We start from the raw sequence: 14,473 nt of genomic DNA, 5'->3' as shown, positions 1-14,473 counted from the left end.
ACTCGGCCAATGGAAGCTTAGCCCGACTCGTCACGTGACTCGGCGGGCAAAACGTAAACAGAAAAGCACGTGCTGCTGCTGTCAAATTTGTCAACAAAGCGAAAATGCGGACTTTTCAACATTATACCACATTTGTTACATATAGGACACATTTATAATGTAATTTTAAGACTTAAACTTAAATTACAGAGGGTTTATATACTTTTGAGTGTTTTTGTTGTCTGTAGATATAAACAAAAAATAAGTATATGTGTAAAAAAATTATAATAGTCACGCAGACACAAACGAAGACTTCCACAACTGAACGTGTGAGTATGAAAACATTTATTTTGCGACTTCTAAACGATCAAACATTGGAACTATTACAGTTTGAAAACAGACGACCCCCAGATAACATCAGAGTTCCAAGAAAAGTGAAGGGACAGTCGTACATATACAAAATACAGAGGAAATATGTCGATAAATAAAAGAAAAAACATTAACCCTACAAATCCTACACCAAGTTAATTTTTCTTTTTTTTTTTCTTTTGGCAAAGTGCGGTATTATTCCAGTAAACTACACAAGGAAAAAAACGTGTAACACTTGGTGAAAAAAAGAAAAATACAAATGCCACATAATATTCTTCACACTTTAGAATAAAAAAACTGGAGGTTTTGCTACATGATTCTGTCTGCTTGCTTGCAAGTCTAGAAAAAAAAAAAAAAGGGCGAGTGAAAGAATGTGGTGCATAGTTGACATCCATTTGGGTCTTATGTTTTCTTGTAGAATGTTCCAAAACATAAAAGACAGAAAAACAAGAGTCCAAGTTCTTCATTGATGCATTGTCCTAAGAACACCTCAACCTGGAAGGCACGTGATGCGCAATTTTTCAAGGCATTGAAAAAACAAAAACAAAAAGCACAATAAATCCCTGTTAGCTTTCAAGACATACCAATCGAAATATCCTGTGATCCCTTGTGTCACAGATATTGTAAAAAAAAAACAATTACATGATTTGTGACATTCAAGATAGGATGAAAAAGTTTCAACGGCACCAGAGAAACTTCCCCAAGTTTCATTCGTCGGTGCTTTAAAATGACACAGAAGTCCTGATTGTTATCATTTGTCAAATGTGCCTGTTACTTTTTTTTTTTTTAGTTAAGTAATCATCCTAAATATAATAACACGAGTACATGCGAGCAGGTACAGTATACACTCTTTATGGTAAGGAAGCAAATTTCTGCCCACTTCTTTCATAACATCCACTAAATTATTTAAAAGTAAAAATACAAAAGAGATATACCGTTTAGTCCATGAACAAAGAGTAATTTTTTTACCATAACGTAAATGTGGATTATTATTAATCATCCTCATCATGTTAAAAGTCAAACAACAAAAGTTACAAACATCTTAATATCATACTAAAAGATTACAGATCCTCGCTACCTATTTTTTGGTTTTAGTTTTACAAAGTGTATCTACAGCATTAACGTAAAAACGATAAGAAAACGTGTCGCAATCAACAGTCCAGGGACCAACGCTAAATGTCTCACAAGAAAAAAAAAAAAGATCAGCCATCAAGTAAATCTGCATTTCCGAGTAAAAAGTGATTGGTTGTGACCCTGAGAAGTGGACTGCAGATTCATTTAAGAACAATAAAAAAAACAAAATCAGAAAAATAACATTTTTCTTTCCATTTTCTCTGTTTTCACTGACTAACAACAACTCTACGCAAATACACACACGCGCACGCAAACTTTCCCATACTGATATGTAATATGTTTTTAAATTTTTTTTCAAAAAACAAAAAATATTTTGGACTTTTTTTTTTTTTTAAATACATTTTTCTTACATTTCTATTCAATGTAAAGCTACAGTGAAAACAAGGCAAGCTTAGTGATATCTAACCCATTTTTTCAAAAACTTTTTTTTCTTCCTCTCTTACGTTGATGGTGAAAATGACGGGAAAAAAGTCAGAGGCAGGACAACACGTGAATTTTCCCCTTTCGATGCAATGGAGTGACATTTTTTTTTTACGATAAAAACAATCAGTTCGGTTCTCTATTTACACTCGAGTTGACGGGATGATCAACGCCTTCGAGCGGGGTTCCAGTTACCATCTTTGTACGTAAAACTTTTCGACGACTGGCACCACGTAACAATGTTGGGGCCGCCTTTCATAATCTGTCGTCGCGTCGGCTGTCCATACCACTTTTACTATGCTACGTTGTTTAGCAACATGCTAACATTTGGAGTTTGAATGGTAGAAATAACAGCGTCGGCAAATCAGACCTTTTTTGCCCGGTAACTGGAACCCCGTCTTCCGGCGCTCAACTGTGACGTTCAAGTATTGTGACAGGTTGTCGGGTGATGATGTCATCATGGATAAAGTGAGTCCGCCTCTGAGTAAAGTGACCTACAGCGCTGATTCTACACGTGAGGAAGAAGAGTCCATGAAGGAAGGAGAAGACAACCTTTTTGACCCGATCGGACGCCTCTGTTGTCAAAATGTCATCTTGGGGACGAGCTGCTGGTGCTTGTTGCGTGATGCCGAGGCGAAGGCGGCGCCCTCAGAAGTTGAGGTGGCGCTGGCTGGGCTGGTGCAGGTGGGTGGGGCCGGCCTTGGGCGGGTGCAGCAGGTTGAGGCGGCGCAGCGCGTTGCGGGACAAGAGCGACTGGCCGGCCAGGCCAGGTCGCTGCGGGAACAGGCCGGCGCGGGTGGACAGCGCCGCCGCGTAGCATGCCGACTGATGCGGGCCTGCACGACGCTGGACCGATGACACGTCTGGCCTGCGAGACAACATATCAGAACGATATTAGCGCTAAACTCTTCACTCTAATCTCTTCAAATCAATCCTCGAATGACTAACCTGTGACGTGAAGGGTCCAGAGCCCGCCTGCCTTTCTCCTTGGGAGCGGCGGTCAGGTCCAGGGAGCGCTGCATGGGGTTCTGGTTGAGCCTGGGTGGGCTGTGGTGGGCGTAGACCGACATGCTTGGGTGTTCAATCAGCAGGTTCTCCAGAGGACTGGTCTCCACCAGGACGGACTGGACCCCGCGGCCGGTGAAACACGGCGGCGGGGTGACGAACCAGCTCTCCTCCAAGGACGAGGCGTCCAGACGCAGGAAGTCGCCGTCCTCGTCTTCCTCCCCCTCGTCGTCTTCGCCGCCGCCGTCCGGGTCGGTGTCGGCCGTGGAGTTGAGGGAGGTGCAGGAGGCGTAGCGGATGGGAGGGCTGGCCATGGGGGACGGGATCATCACCAGGTCCTCGTCGTCTTCCTCCTCCCCCTGGCCTTCGCCCCGGCCAACGGTGGAAGCGGATAGGCCGTCGCCACGCTGGCTTGAACAGCTATCAGCTGATGACACAAGAACAATATTTTTATAAATATTAGTCTCACTCAAGGGCAAATGTCATCTTTTTACAATTACTTGGTAAATGAAGACGGACCAAAAAAAAAACATTTGTGCCAATGGATAAAGGTGTAGTGTTTCATAAGTAACAGCAGGAGGCGCTGTGATCGTGTCACAGTGTTGCCTGATGGTTTAGCAGCCAAACATCACGTGACCCTCCCTGACCACAGGCTCAACAACAGCTCTGCAAACACACGCCACCAACGCTGACATTATTTTTGAAGCCCGAAAGGAAGCCAAATGTGGAGGCCAACACACACACACACACACACACTGCAGCTTCTCATGACTCACCCAGACAGGAAGTTAAGCTCTCAGCTGGCCGGCCACTAAAAATAACCCGTCTATAATTTTTTTTTCCTTTTCAAGGAACAATAAGTCAAATATTGCAATTTATCGACTTTTCCTTCCGGATTTTTTCTTTTTTTCTGCCTGATAACATCCAAACACGTGAGCAGAGAGGAATGATGCAAGAACATTGCAAACAAACCTTGCTCAGTTTGTTTACTTCCTTTTTTGGTGGCATGTGTCAAGTCGTAAGTCACGGGACACTTCATTAAGTACATAGCAAATGACCTCAATGAAAAATATCGACCTTCTGGCTATAACTTGTATTTGCGATCGCTCGTTGAGTTGAATTAAAGAACAAAACGAGCCTCATGAGCAGTTTACTGCACCGATAAAAGTCAGTCGGACAAGTTTGAGCACATCAAAAGGTGAGACTCACCCAGAAAGTTGACCAGAATCCAGTCTTCCTCCTCCTCCTCCTCCTCGGGCTGCTTATCGTGGCGAAGGCGGCGGGTTGGCTCGGGCGCGGCGACGTCGTCGCCGAACAAGGCGCTGGCGAACCTCTGGAACATCCTGCTGGGGCGTGGGCGCGCTTCGGGGAAGGGCCGAGAGGTGCTTCGGTCATCAGCTACGGGCGGGCAGGCGCTCGGCCGGGGCGCTAAAGTGCATCAAGTGCTCGCAACTCATCGGAGAGCCAGGGGGCCACACATGGTTAGACGTTTAGAGTAGATGCGGGGGGGACAATGACTCAGAGACCTGAAAGACACAGTAGATCAATTTTAGCATATCAGTTCATTATATCAGATATTTTTGATCAATTTTAGCATATCAGTTCATTATATCACCAATATTTTTGATCAATCACTCTTTATGGGTTTTTATATATACGTGCAATTTTTGAGGAACATTCTTAAGCCTTATTTGAAGGTTTATACCTAAACTAATCTATGGCACTCTAACTTATTAAGCTTGCATTGAGGGAAAATAAGTGTAATTTAATTAATATATATGTATTGTATTATGCTCTCTCCATTTTCCAATCATTGCACATGCGTTTGCAATGTTTAACATACAAAACGAACACGTTTTGGCTCTTTTGTGTTGTAAATTTGAAGGATTACGCAGTCCGCAGCTGCGACGGTTTCAGCTGTTAAACGAACAAAAAAAAAAAAAAGGGTTCCATTCAACAGCGGTAAATAGGACACGCACCAACATTATCACAGTTGGTCGGCAAACTGGAGGACAAAGCGCATAGTCATTCAGCGCCACGGGGACTCTTCGTTGGTTTATTTAAAGTCATGAAAACGCTTCTGCCCTGCTAGTATTTCAGGACCTATCCAGACACTCAAATGTCGGATTTATTTGGCGGTAAATAAACTACCCGTGACTTGCCAAAGCTGTGGAGCTTTCAAAACCCCGGCCATAGCTCGTACATCGCTATACTCGAGTTGTTTTGATGGCGCTAATACTCACAAATGCCGTCTAACTTCTGTCCCCGCGTCTAAGTTTCTACTTCTTGAATTTCCATAACGGATGGAGCCGAGTTAAACGTATTTAACGTGCAAAACGCGTGTCGTGACTTGAGTTTGCTCGTTGCCCGAACGTTCTTTGTTTACTCGAATCGAAAACTGCGCACGGTTGTGATTGTTGTTCGTCAGAATCTCTACATTTCGTGGGCCTTTGTTCTTAAAGGTAGAAGAGGGCCACTCACACAATTCTTTACTGAATTTTAATCCAAACTCGCTTTGATTCGCTGCAAGGCACTTGTAAGTTTTCAAATTTCTGATTTGCTCGCAGCACTTGAACACGCCACGCGGTTCACTGCGGTTGTGCTGCGTTAGCGTCTCTTTTCACACTCGTACATTTCAACATCAGGTAAAAAGTGGCTTTTTTCTGGAGAAGTCGTTGAACTTTAAACATGTTTGGACAAGGGAAAAAAACGACTGTCCAACACACCATCGTAGGAGCCCAAAATAAAAAAAAAAAATCTGATAATCTGCAGCTCCCCCTCCTGTCAACAACTCAGAACGAGTAAACAAATACCGAATCAACAACGCAGTTAAATGTCAAATGTCAGATGAAAATAATCCTAACAAGTAGTTACAAGTGTGGATTTGTTAGTATTTGGTGGTTTTAAGACAAAGTAAATTTAGCAAAATATAAAAGTTGATTAATTGTTACATACATACACCAACTGATTCCGTTGGAAAAGATGGGTACTTATAGCAAAACTACCTTGTAAATTTTGAAATCAACCAAATATAAAGAGGCTTTTAATTGAGTTTTCACGAAGATCGATTAGTCGATTTATCGGCTGCCATTTTAGGCCTTTAAGTGATAGTCTTAGAGCGGGGGGTTGAGAAGCCTGTTTGTCTAAGACGGTTTAGCTCGTTAGCAGCCGGGCGTGGAAAAGAAGAAGTGGGGTGGGGGTAGGGGTTTTTGTTATTCGACACGACTTTGGTCACGATCAAACCACGTAAACACAATGTTATTACGGTGTAACAACACACAATCGAATGCACTGAAGAAAATACGCAGTTACAAACACGCAGGGACTTAAAAGCATCATGAAGAAAATATGCTCAGCAAAGTGGAACAAAACGTACAAGATGAATATGATGCCATCAATGATCAGAAAAGAGCAATAAAGAATCCGATAATTGCATAGTTATAAGTGAAGATACATTGAGAAAAAAATCTGGATTCATTGCGCAGAATGATCAATTCTGCGTGTGGGGGAGAAAACAAAGAACCCACCTGCAGCTCAGCCGACGACGTCAATAAAAAAGCGAAAATTCCTTCTTGATCGCGAGGTAGATGAGTGTCTTTTTCTAAAAATGAAAAACTCGACGCTTTCTTCGTAGAAGAAATAAAGTAGAAAAAAAGGCGTAAGGTTAGGAACTTCACATCGGCTGTTGTTTCTTCTTGGTTTCCCCCGACTGCTCCTTTTGTTATTGTTGTATGCGCTTAGGCCTCCCCAACAGCTGATCGGCGTGACGTCAGGCAAGGCGGGGCCAACGCCCGCGTCTCGGCCAATCGTGGGGAGCGGGACTGAGTGTCACGAACACACGTGACTGTGTTCTCTGAAGGACAAGACTGGGCAACGCTCTCAAACGTTGCATTGTTATGCAAGTCGGTTCATATCCGGTTCCGGTTGTGTTTTGTAACGTTTGTAAACGCAATCCGGAATCAGTGTTTTTGTTATTGTAGTTTTACGATGTTTAAATAACGTTTATTTTGTACATATGAGATGATCATTTTTTAAACACAATAAGTCTTCTTTGAGGAACAAAACTTGCAATATTTCGAGAATAGTAATCATTTTACCTCAATTAAGTAATATATTATTTGAGCAAAAAAAGATGAAGAAATTTAAGATGAAGAGAAATGAAAAATTGAGTTGGTGCTATCTTATTCTAAGTGGCTGAATTCCTCAACCAAATTGGTCCGGTCATATGAATCGGTCCTTGCTTGATTCAAATCAACCGGATCAAAACAAAACCACAGATTAAGACTAGAAAAACACGCACATGAGATAAGACCTGCTTGTCTAGCCTGCCGTTTTTCCATTTGTGCGCAAGCAGGTCTTACCTGTCCATTTGAGGACATCACAACACTGATAAGAACGTCCTTGATGGCTTCTGCATGACATCAACTCTATGAGAACCTTCCAAAACTTTCCAACGGGGTTAATCTTTAATCATTCTAACCTCTTTTTAAACATTTATGGCTGCTATTTGAATCTGTTCACAATAGTCTCCACTTTGTGAAAGCAGAATTCCAGCAGAATTTTGTTTCAAGGAATGGGGGTGGACAAAATGTTCAGTGTGTCAGTGTTCCAGCAAAACAATAATAAGGAGCCTCCTCCATACGTAGAGTTGGGGGGGCTTGTCTTTACATAAGTGTGTTTTCCTGCGAGTTGCACAACTGCACTTGAGTCCACGCACAGGTCAATACCCTACTATTTTTTTTTTTTGTCTACGTATGCTCTATTGGGAAATGGGACAAGATGTACAGTATGGAAAAAGCAACTGGTGTTATGATGCAATGTTTCATGTTGTGTTCCCAAGAATCTCACATTTCATTGAGTCTTTCTTTGGAGTGATTATTCACCGCAGTAGTTCATTTCATGTTCTTCTACAGCAATTAAAAGCCTTCCTTTTATTTTACTCATTTTTTAAAAATTATTTAGATTTTTTTTTTATTTCATTTGTACAAATAATCGCTCGTGCATTTTTTATATGTTAATTTATCCCCCTATGTTTAATTATTTAAAAAGGTTAATTTTGTAATGTTTAAATAACCTTATTTTTGTGCATTCAAATATAGTTTTTTATCTTATTTTTTTTTCTGCTGTGGTGACCTCATGCATGACGGGAGCGCCGACAGGGTCATGCCCTTCCCGCACTTTTTATCGTCAACACGCTGAGGGGAATGTGAACGAGACACACTGACCTCGGAGTTGACAGTCACACCTTTGCCTTGCCTTTCTTTTGAATTCTTCACACAATTCCATGGAATTGTCACGACATATTTACATGTTGTTTCCTAAGTTGGGTGGAGTGTTGGGCCACAAATATGTGTACACACCCAGGGGAGCAAATCACACACTCTTCCTGCACAGTATTGCATCAGATTGATTGAGTTCAAAACAGTCTGAAATTCTTCAGACTTGAAAACACGTTTAACAAATGAAAAAACAAACAAGGGAAACGGAGGAAAAAAAACAGCAGTTTGCTGTTCGTGAGTCTTTGTCGCCCTCTACCAGGTCGACAAGGGAATTACATCCTCAAGGCTTTTTCGCAAGCCAACAGAAGTTGTCAAGACACCAGACAGAAAAATAAGTCTTTTATTCATTTGTTGGATAGTCTCAACAAATATTGATATAGTATTATAAATATAAATTCCCAATAATTCTGTACATTCTTCAATGATATTCGAATATTCTATCAAAATGATTTAGACTGCGATTCCAGCTGACTGGCAGCAGAATGTATCCCTGAGAATTACCACAATCTCCAAAAATAAAATTTCAAATAAAGTACATTCAATCGTCATACTTTAAGTTATAATTAAACAAATATGTGTGTGTGGAATGTCTGTCAAGTGTTCATGGAACTCACCTTTTCCAGTGTTTGAAAGTCAAGTGTCTCTTCTTCATGGCCTATAATATTTCCAGTGAGTTTGAGCAATCCCGATCACATTTGTCAGCCGTGCCGCCGTTGGAAACTTCTCCGTCGAAGGTGGTCAGCGGCAGGTAGGTGTAGTTGGCACGCGTGCGACTCGCCCGTGAGGGTCTGCGCAGCAGGACCACCACAGCCAGCAGGTTGAGCAACAGCAGAATGCTCAAGATGATCGTGAGCGTCAACCAGGTTGCCCTGAAAATAAAAAAAAATATATTTCTAAAAAGTGCATTTTTAGGTTTTCTCTCTGCAAAAAGTTGCTTGATGAAAAAGGTGCCAATATATAAAAAGTCATAATTACTTCCTAAAACCAAAATTGAAAGTTGCAAGTGTAACAAAACCAGATCTATTTGTGAACTTACTCTGTCAGATAAGGTTCTCGCTCCTGCTCTTTGTCCTGTGAGCGTCCACCTGAAACAACAGACGATAACTCGACTCGACACACACTTCTGAGATATTTACGAAGAGCAATTTGGTGCTGAGCGCATGTGGCGGGGCTCCATCTCTCGTACCTTCTTCACAGGTTGCTCCGGAGAATCCCGGCATGCAGCTGCAGCCTCCGTGGACGTGATGGCACGAGCCGCCGTTCATGCAGATGCAAGTCTGATTGCAGCCGTTGCCGTAGAAACCTGCCAAACATTCTGAGAAAAAAAAGCGACAGAATATTTCATTGACACATTTGAGTTTGCGTTAGCGACTCTTGCTAGCTACCTTGACTGCAGTTCTTGCCTCTCCATCCGGCGTCACAGACGCAACGGCCTGCAACATGAATCGCAAATGAAGCATCTAAGCTAAAAGGTGAGGAGGTCCGCAATGCTTACCGGCGGTGCAGACCCCGTGGGGACCGCAAAACGGCGGTTGACACACCGCCGACTCGCAGCCGGCGCCCCGCCAGCCTTCCTGGCAGCGACAAACTCCATCCTCGCAAATGCCGTGTCCGCCGCAGTCCGCCGGCTGGCAATGTCGCGGGTGGACGCACAGGACGGTGGAGACTGCCCGAGCGCAGCGCCACCTTGTGTCTGCCTTGCTGAGGGCGGGAGAATCGTTTCAGTCTGCAGCCAGAGATGATTTCTGCTTCTGAGGCGCAATCTACCATTTGTCAGACGGGTAGCTAGCCAAGATGCCATTGGACACAAAAGTGGACGACCCGCCGCCATCCATATTGATAGCGTTGATGACTCCATTTTCTTTGAGAAAGTCAGCCATCTCCCAAAGGTTCATTCTGTCAAGACATTGACATAAAGCGACAAGATTTTATGTGGAATTCTTTTTTTCTTTTTTTCAACATCTCTCACCCTCTTTCTCCTGTCTGTCCGTCCACCTGCACCAAGACAACCCTGCCCTCGGCGTCGTGACCCAACGCCGTCCTGGCCGAAATAACGTCGGTGAAATACTGCAACGAGCCTAAGCGCACAAAACGTTTCCGGGTTATTCATGACGGAACGCTATGACCATACGAGGACGTCAGTACCGGTCTCCTGCGTCCCCTCGCATTCAGCCTTCAGACTGGAGTTAACGTACACCTCGCCGTTTCTCAGCAGCCACATGACTCCGCTCACCAACTGAACAAAGGGATTGGATTCATCCAAAACCTCTTCCTCGGACAGATACCTACAGAGAAGCAAAATATTGAGTGAAAAAATTACAGTTTGATGATTTTCCATCTCTTACCCAAACACCAGGGTGCCGTCCCTCCTAATGCCAAACTGGGCGTTCTGCACGCCGCCGCTGTCCTGCACCATCCTGCCGTCACTCACCACGTTGCCCAGACACTGGCCTGTACGTGTGTCGAAGAAGCCGCCGTTCTGGGCGTACAGACAGCCAGGGGCCTGGGACGTGGCCTCCACCGTAGACAAAGTGTGATTGCCGCAGCCTCCCGGCCGACCTGGCTCCAGCACCGACAGGGTCCTCAGTGGGTCGTGGACGACAGTAAAATGGGCTGAGGTAGAAAACAAACAACAATAAATGAAGTAAAAAAAAAAAGATAATAATGTGATGATTTACCGGTCGCAACACGGCCAGGCAGTTGGTACGCGACCAGCCTGGACTCGGCTACCGGTAGACCGCTGTGGTTGCTGGCACGAACGTTCTCGTGTGTGAGATTGCCGTGCACGTTGGCCTGACAGTCTTTGAAGCGTTTTTGGCGAGGACCCAGGGCGTCCGGGTTGGGCTGCAGGATGCTCATGTGGGCCACTGGGGTGTCATCCAACGCCCATACTCTGGAGAGGGAAGGCAAGGTAGCAAGAGATGTTTTCAGTCCTTCCATTTAAGTGGAAATTAATTAAATATCGTTTTAGACATTAGCCTGGTGATTTTCAATTATTTTTACATGGAAAAGCAAAAGTTAGGGTCACGTGATCGGATATTAAAATTTGTAAATATGGTATAAACAGTTTTTTTTAAATTAAATATTTTGCATAGTCATCAGATATGACGTAGATATAGTGCAAATGTATAGAAACTAACTAAAACATTATTAAAATTATACACAGAGGAGCTGTCGACCAAATTAAACTGATTATAAAAATGAGGAAGTAGGTGACTGTCGAGAAATAAAAAACACTAAAAGTCAGGGAATATTACTTTTTTTTAAGTACTCTAAAGGACAGTATTAGTTTATATCAAAGTTGTTATTTGGAGAGAAATAGAGTAAAAGTTTCCATATGCTGGTTACTGGGCAGCTAACTAATTAGCATCCCTGGTTGTTTGCTCCACACACTCACCCGTCACCGGGACTTCGGCTTGTCCACAGCCGGCAACAAAGACATAAAAACAGCCATAAAAGCCTTACAGATATTTGTTTGGGTGCCATGAGGAGCTCCTCTTGATGATTAAAATGTCAGGTGACTTTTTTTCCTCATGTGACACCGCATGGCCACTTTTTTGTCGCGTACACTTGCAAAGTAAACATGAAAGTTAACTTCCTCGGTATCCGGTCGTCCCTTTCAAAATAAAAGTATTATTTCCGTGAAACGAGTTACAAAATAAAAGCATGTGTATGGTGCCAACAAAATAATACGGGATAGAACAAAAATTCTCTTTTTTTACATTATACTGACACCTGGTGGTCAAGGTGGGCAAACCAGGTTTTACGGTATCAACATTATTAATGATGTTGATTTTCGTTATACGCATGACGTTACACAGTCTGACCATAGATGGCAGTATTGAGATCACAGTGGTGTCCACCATCCAACAAAACTATCCAGAGAAGAAAAAAAAAGTAGGAAATTGAAGGGTAAAAACATGGCAGCGAGCATCAGTTGTATAAATCACGCAGTGTCGTGCGTGAAACCTTCGCTGTTCTTCACCGTTCAGCGCAAGACGTCCCCGGTCAGCGCGTGCGCTCGGCGGGCGGCGGAAATTAGGAGTGTTAGAGCCGCGGCAAGCGCTACTGCGGACGTTCAGCACCATGAGAGGTTCTGCTTAGAATTAGTCAGGTGGGTTCCGTTCTCTGCTTGGATAAGTCAAGGTTGGAGTTGAATCATCTCCCAATTCTGGAGCAACTTGTACTAAAGAAAGTAGAGAACCCATAATTGATACCTAATACTGTAACGGAATTCTATTTATCGATCTGAAATCATTTTTTTAACAGGTCCAGGGACTATGAGGGCTTTGTGTGCTCCCTTCTGCTACCAGAAGCGGCACGACGCTCCGCCTTGGCTTTGCGAGCCTTCAATGTAGAACTAGCTCAGGTGAAGGACTCCGTCTCTCAGAAGTCTCTCGGTCTGATGCGAATGGAGTTCTGGAAGACGACGATCGAAGAAATCTACAGAGACAAACCACCAAAGCAGCCAGTCAGCATCGAGCTGTGGAAGGTAATTAGAAAAATCATTTGAAAAATTTATTGGCTATCATTCTGTTTTAAAAATATATATTTATAATATATATATATATTTTTTGCAGGCCGTGAAGAAGCATAACCTGACCAAAAGATGGCTGACAAGGATGATAGCAGAAAGAGTAAAGCTCCTTAGACCTTCTTTTTTGGGACGAACAGGATGGATTGGAATAAATCGTTTCGTTTCAGGAAAAGGATCTGGATGACAGAGGCTACCGCAACCTTCAGGAGCTGGAGTCCTACGCCGAGAACACGCAGTCTTCACTCTTGTACCTGCTGCTCGAGTCTCTAGGTAAGAAGGTCTTACAAGAACATTCAAAAAAAGAAATCATTTGTGCAAATGTCTCTTGCGGCAGGTATAAAGGACGTCCACGCAGATCACGCGGCGAGTCACGTGGGCAAGGCTCACGGCATCGTGACGTGTTTGAGGGCCACCCCTCATCACAGCGTCCGCCGTAGAGTTTACTTACCCATGGACATCTGCATTTTGGTAAGCTACTTGGCTTGACTTCTCCACGCCAGGAGTTTGATCTTTGTCTATTTGTAGCACAGAGCTTCTCAGGAGGACTTTATCCGCGGCAGCCGGGAGCAGAACATCCGGGACGTGGTGTACGACGTCGCCAGTCAGGCTCACGTTCATCTGGAACACGTCAGTACACAAATGACAAGCTTGTAGTTAATTTGGCGCCCTCTTGTGGCCACCCAGGACATTACAGGAGACAAAACGAGGTTTATTTACAAGAATCATTTGAACAGGGAAAAAAATAATTTGTAAAAATAACAAATACGCTTGATTATATTATTTATTTTAATTTATTTTTAATTAATTAATATACCTTAGAGCAAGCATGTCAGTGTGAAGGTCACACTAATGGCTGCATGCTGTTTCTGCTTCTGCAATCCCACGCACACATACAGCCACTTGTTTTATTTTTTGCTTTTGTCTACACCCCCCTCCAGGCACGTTCGTTCCGCCCCAGCGTCCCGGCAGCTGCGACGCCGGCTTTCCTCCACATGGTCAGTCCTCTCACGGCAACTCATAGGCTCATGAGCGCTCCTGGCTGTGTTATCAGTGGGGTTGCTTCGCCAACTTCAAATATATGTATTTTGAGCCTTACCCGCTTGGCTTGCAACGAGCATATGATTTTTCACGCCACAGTGGATTCCCCCCCATCGTGGTTATTTTTTGCATGGCGACGTTAGGAAGCTAGCTCGGCGTCCCTTCTCAACCTATTAAAAGATTAATTGGGAGTAATTGCAGGCTTGAGCAACTGCCGTCTCAAGCATCAAATGATCCCAGACTACAAAACATTTACATTATAAATAAAATGTAAAGAAAAATAAACATATAATTCCACCATCAGATTTCAAGTAGACCGAGCGACGCGATTGGTCGGGTAGTTTTACCTCCTCATCACCTGTTGCTCTGGTGTTTGTTCCATCCAGGTGGTGCTGGAGGACTTCCTGCAGAGGGTGAGGAAGGCGGACTTTGACATCTTCCATCCGAGCCTGCAGAAAAGAAACCCCCTACTCGCCATCCAGCTTTACCTGCGTTCCTGGAAGAAAACCTACTGAAGTCCCTCAAAGGATTTTTTTTAGAGACTTCTGAGCAGGATCACATACAAAAAAGTAGACCTAAAGAAATGGACAGCTTCTTCTCGGAAATAAAAAAAATAAATGTGAGAAAATGGCTGATTATACTTGAACTCAGAGGGTGTGCACACTTGTGCAACTCCAACAGTTTTGAAATGATCTTGGTCTCATGTTTTGGT

At 43.4% G+C, this 14,473-nt stretch overlaps 3 protein-coding genes across 3 annotated transcripts; 1 reads left to right on the top strand and 2 right to left on the bottom strand.

Moving 5' to 3' along the window:
* Nucleotides 1-307: 307 nt before the first annotated feature.
* Nucleotides 308-6,649, bottom strand: tp53inp1 (tumor protein p53 inducible nuclear protein 1). The gene is made up of 4 exons (XM_088387754.1): nt 6,435-6,649; nt 4,117-4,433; nt 2,851-3,334; nt 308-2,770 (listed from the first exon to the last, which is right to left on the bottom strand). Exons 2-4 carry the CDS (start codon nt 4,247-4,249, stop codon nt 2,551-2,553), a joined length of 837 nt encoding a protein of 278 aa, XP_088243880.1. The 5' UTR covers nt 4,250-4,433; nt 6,435-6,649; the 3' UTR covers nt 308-2,550.
* Nucleotides 6,650-8,512: 1,863 nt separating this feature from the next.
* Nucleotides 8,513-11,814, bottom strand: nagpa (N-acetylglucosamine-1-phosphodiester alpha-N-acetylglucosaminidase). The gene is made up of 11 exons (XM_088388390.1): nt 11,584-11,814; nt 10,865-11,079; nt 10,532-10,799; nt 10,332-10,471; nt 10,156-10,264; nt 9,954-10,082; nt 9,682-9,887; nt 9,572-9,619; nt 9,373-9,501; nt 9,223-9,271; nt 8,513-9,055 (listed from the first exon to the last, which is right to left on the bottom strand). Exons 1-11 carry the CDS (start codon nt 11,670-11,672, stop codon nt 8,842-8,844), a joined length of 1,596 nt encoding a protein of 531 aa, XP_088244516.1. The 5' UTR covers nt 11,673-11,814; the 3' UTR covers nt 8,513-8,841.
* A 227-nt stretch (nt 11,815-12,041) lies between these two features.
* Nucleotides 12,042-14,407, top strand: ndufaf6 (NADH:ubiquinone oxidoreductase complex assembly factor 6). The gene is made up of 8 exons (XM_088388400.1): nt 12,042-12,300; nt 12,456-12,678; nt 12,767-12,823; nt 12,891-12,993; nt 13,058-13,191; nt 13,249-13,350; nt 13,662-13,718; nt 14,148-14,407. Exons 1-8 carry the CDS (start codon nt 12,107-12,109, stop codon nt 14,274-14,276), a joined length of 999 nt encoding a protein of 332 aa, XP_088244526.1. The 5' UTR covers nt 12,042-12,106; the 3' UTR covers nt 14,277-14,407.
* The last annotated feature ends 66 nt before the right edge of the window (nt 14,408-14,473 follow it).

This window comes from Syngnathus floridae, chromosome 10 (assembly GCF_059516105.1).
Source record: "Syngnathus floridae isolate MCC-2025c chromosome 10, RoL_Sflo_1.0, whole genome shotgun sequence".
In the NCBI taxonomy this organism is placed as follows: domain Eukaryota; kingdom Metazoa; phylum Chordata; class Actinopteri; order Syngnathiformes; family Syngnathidae; genus Syngnathus; species Syngnathus floridae.
The sequence above is the reverse complement of the archived record's forward strand: the minus strand, read 5'-3'. Positions and strand labels throughout refer to the sequence as shown.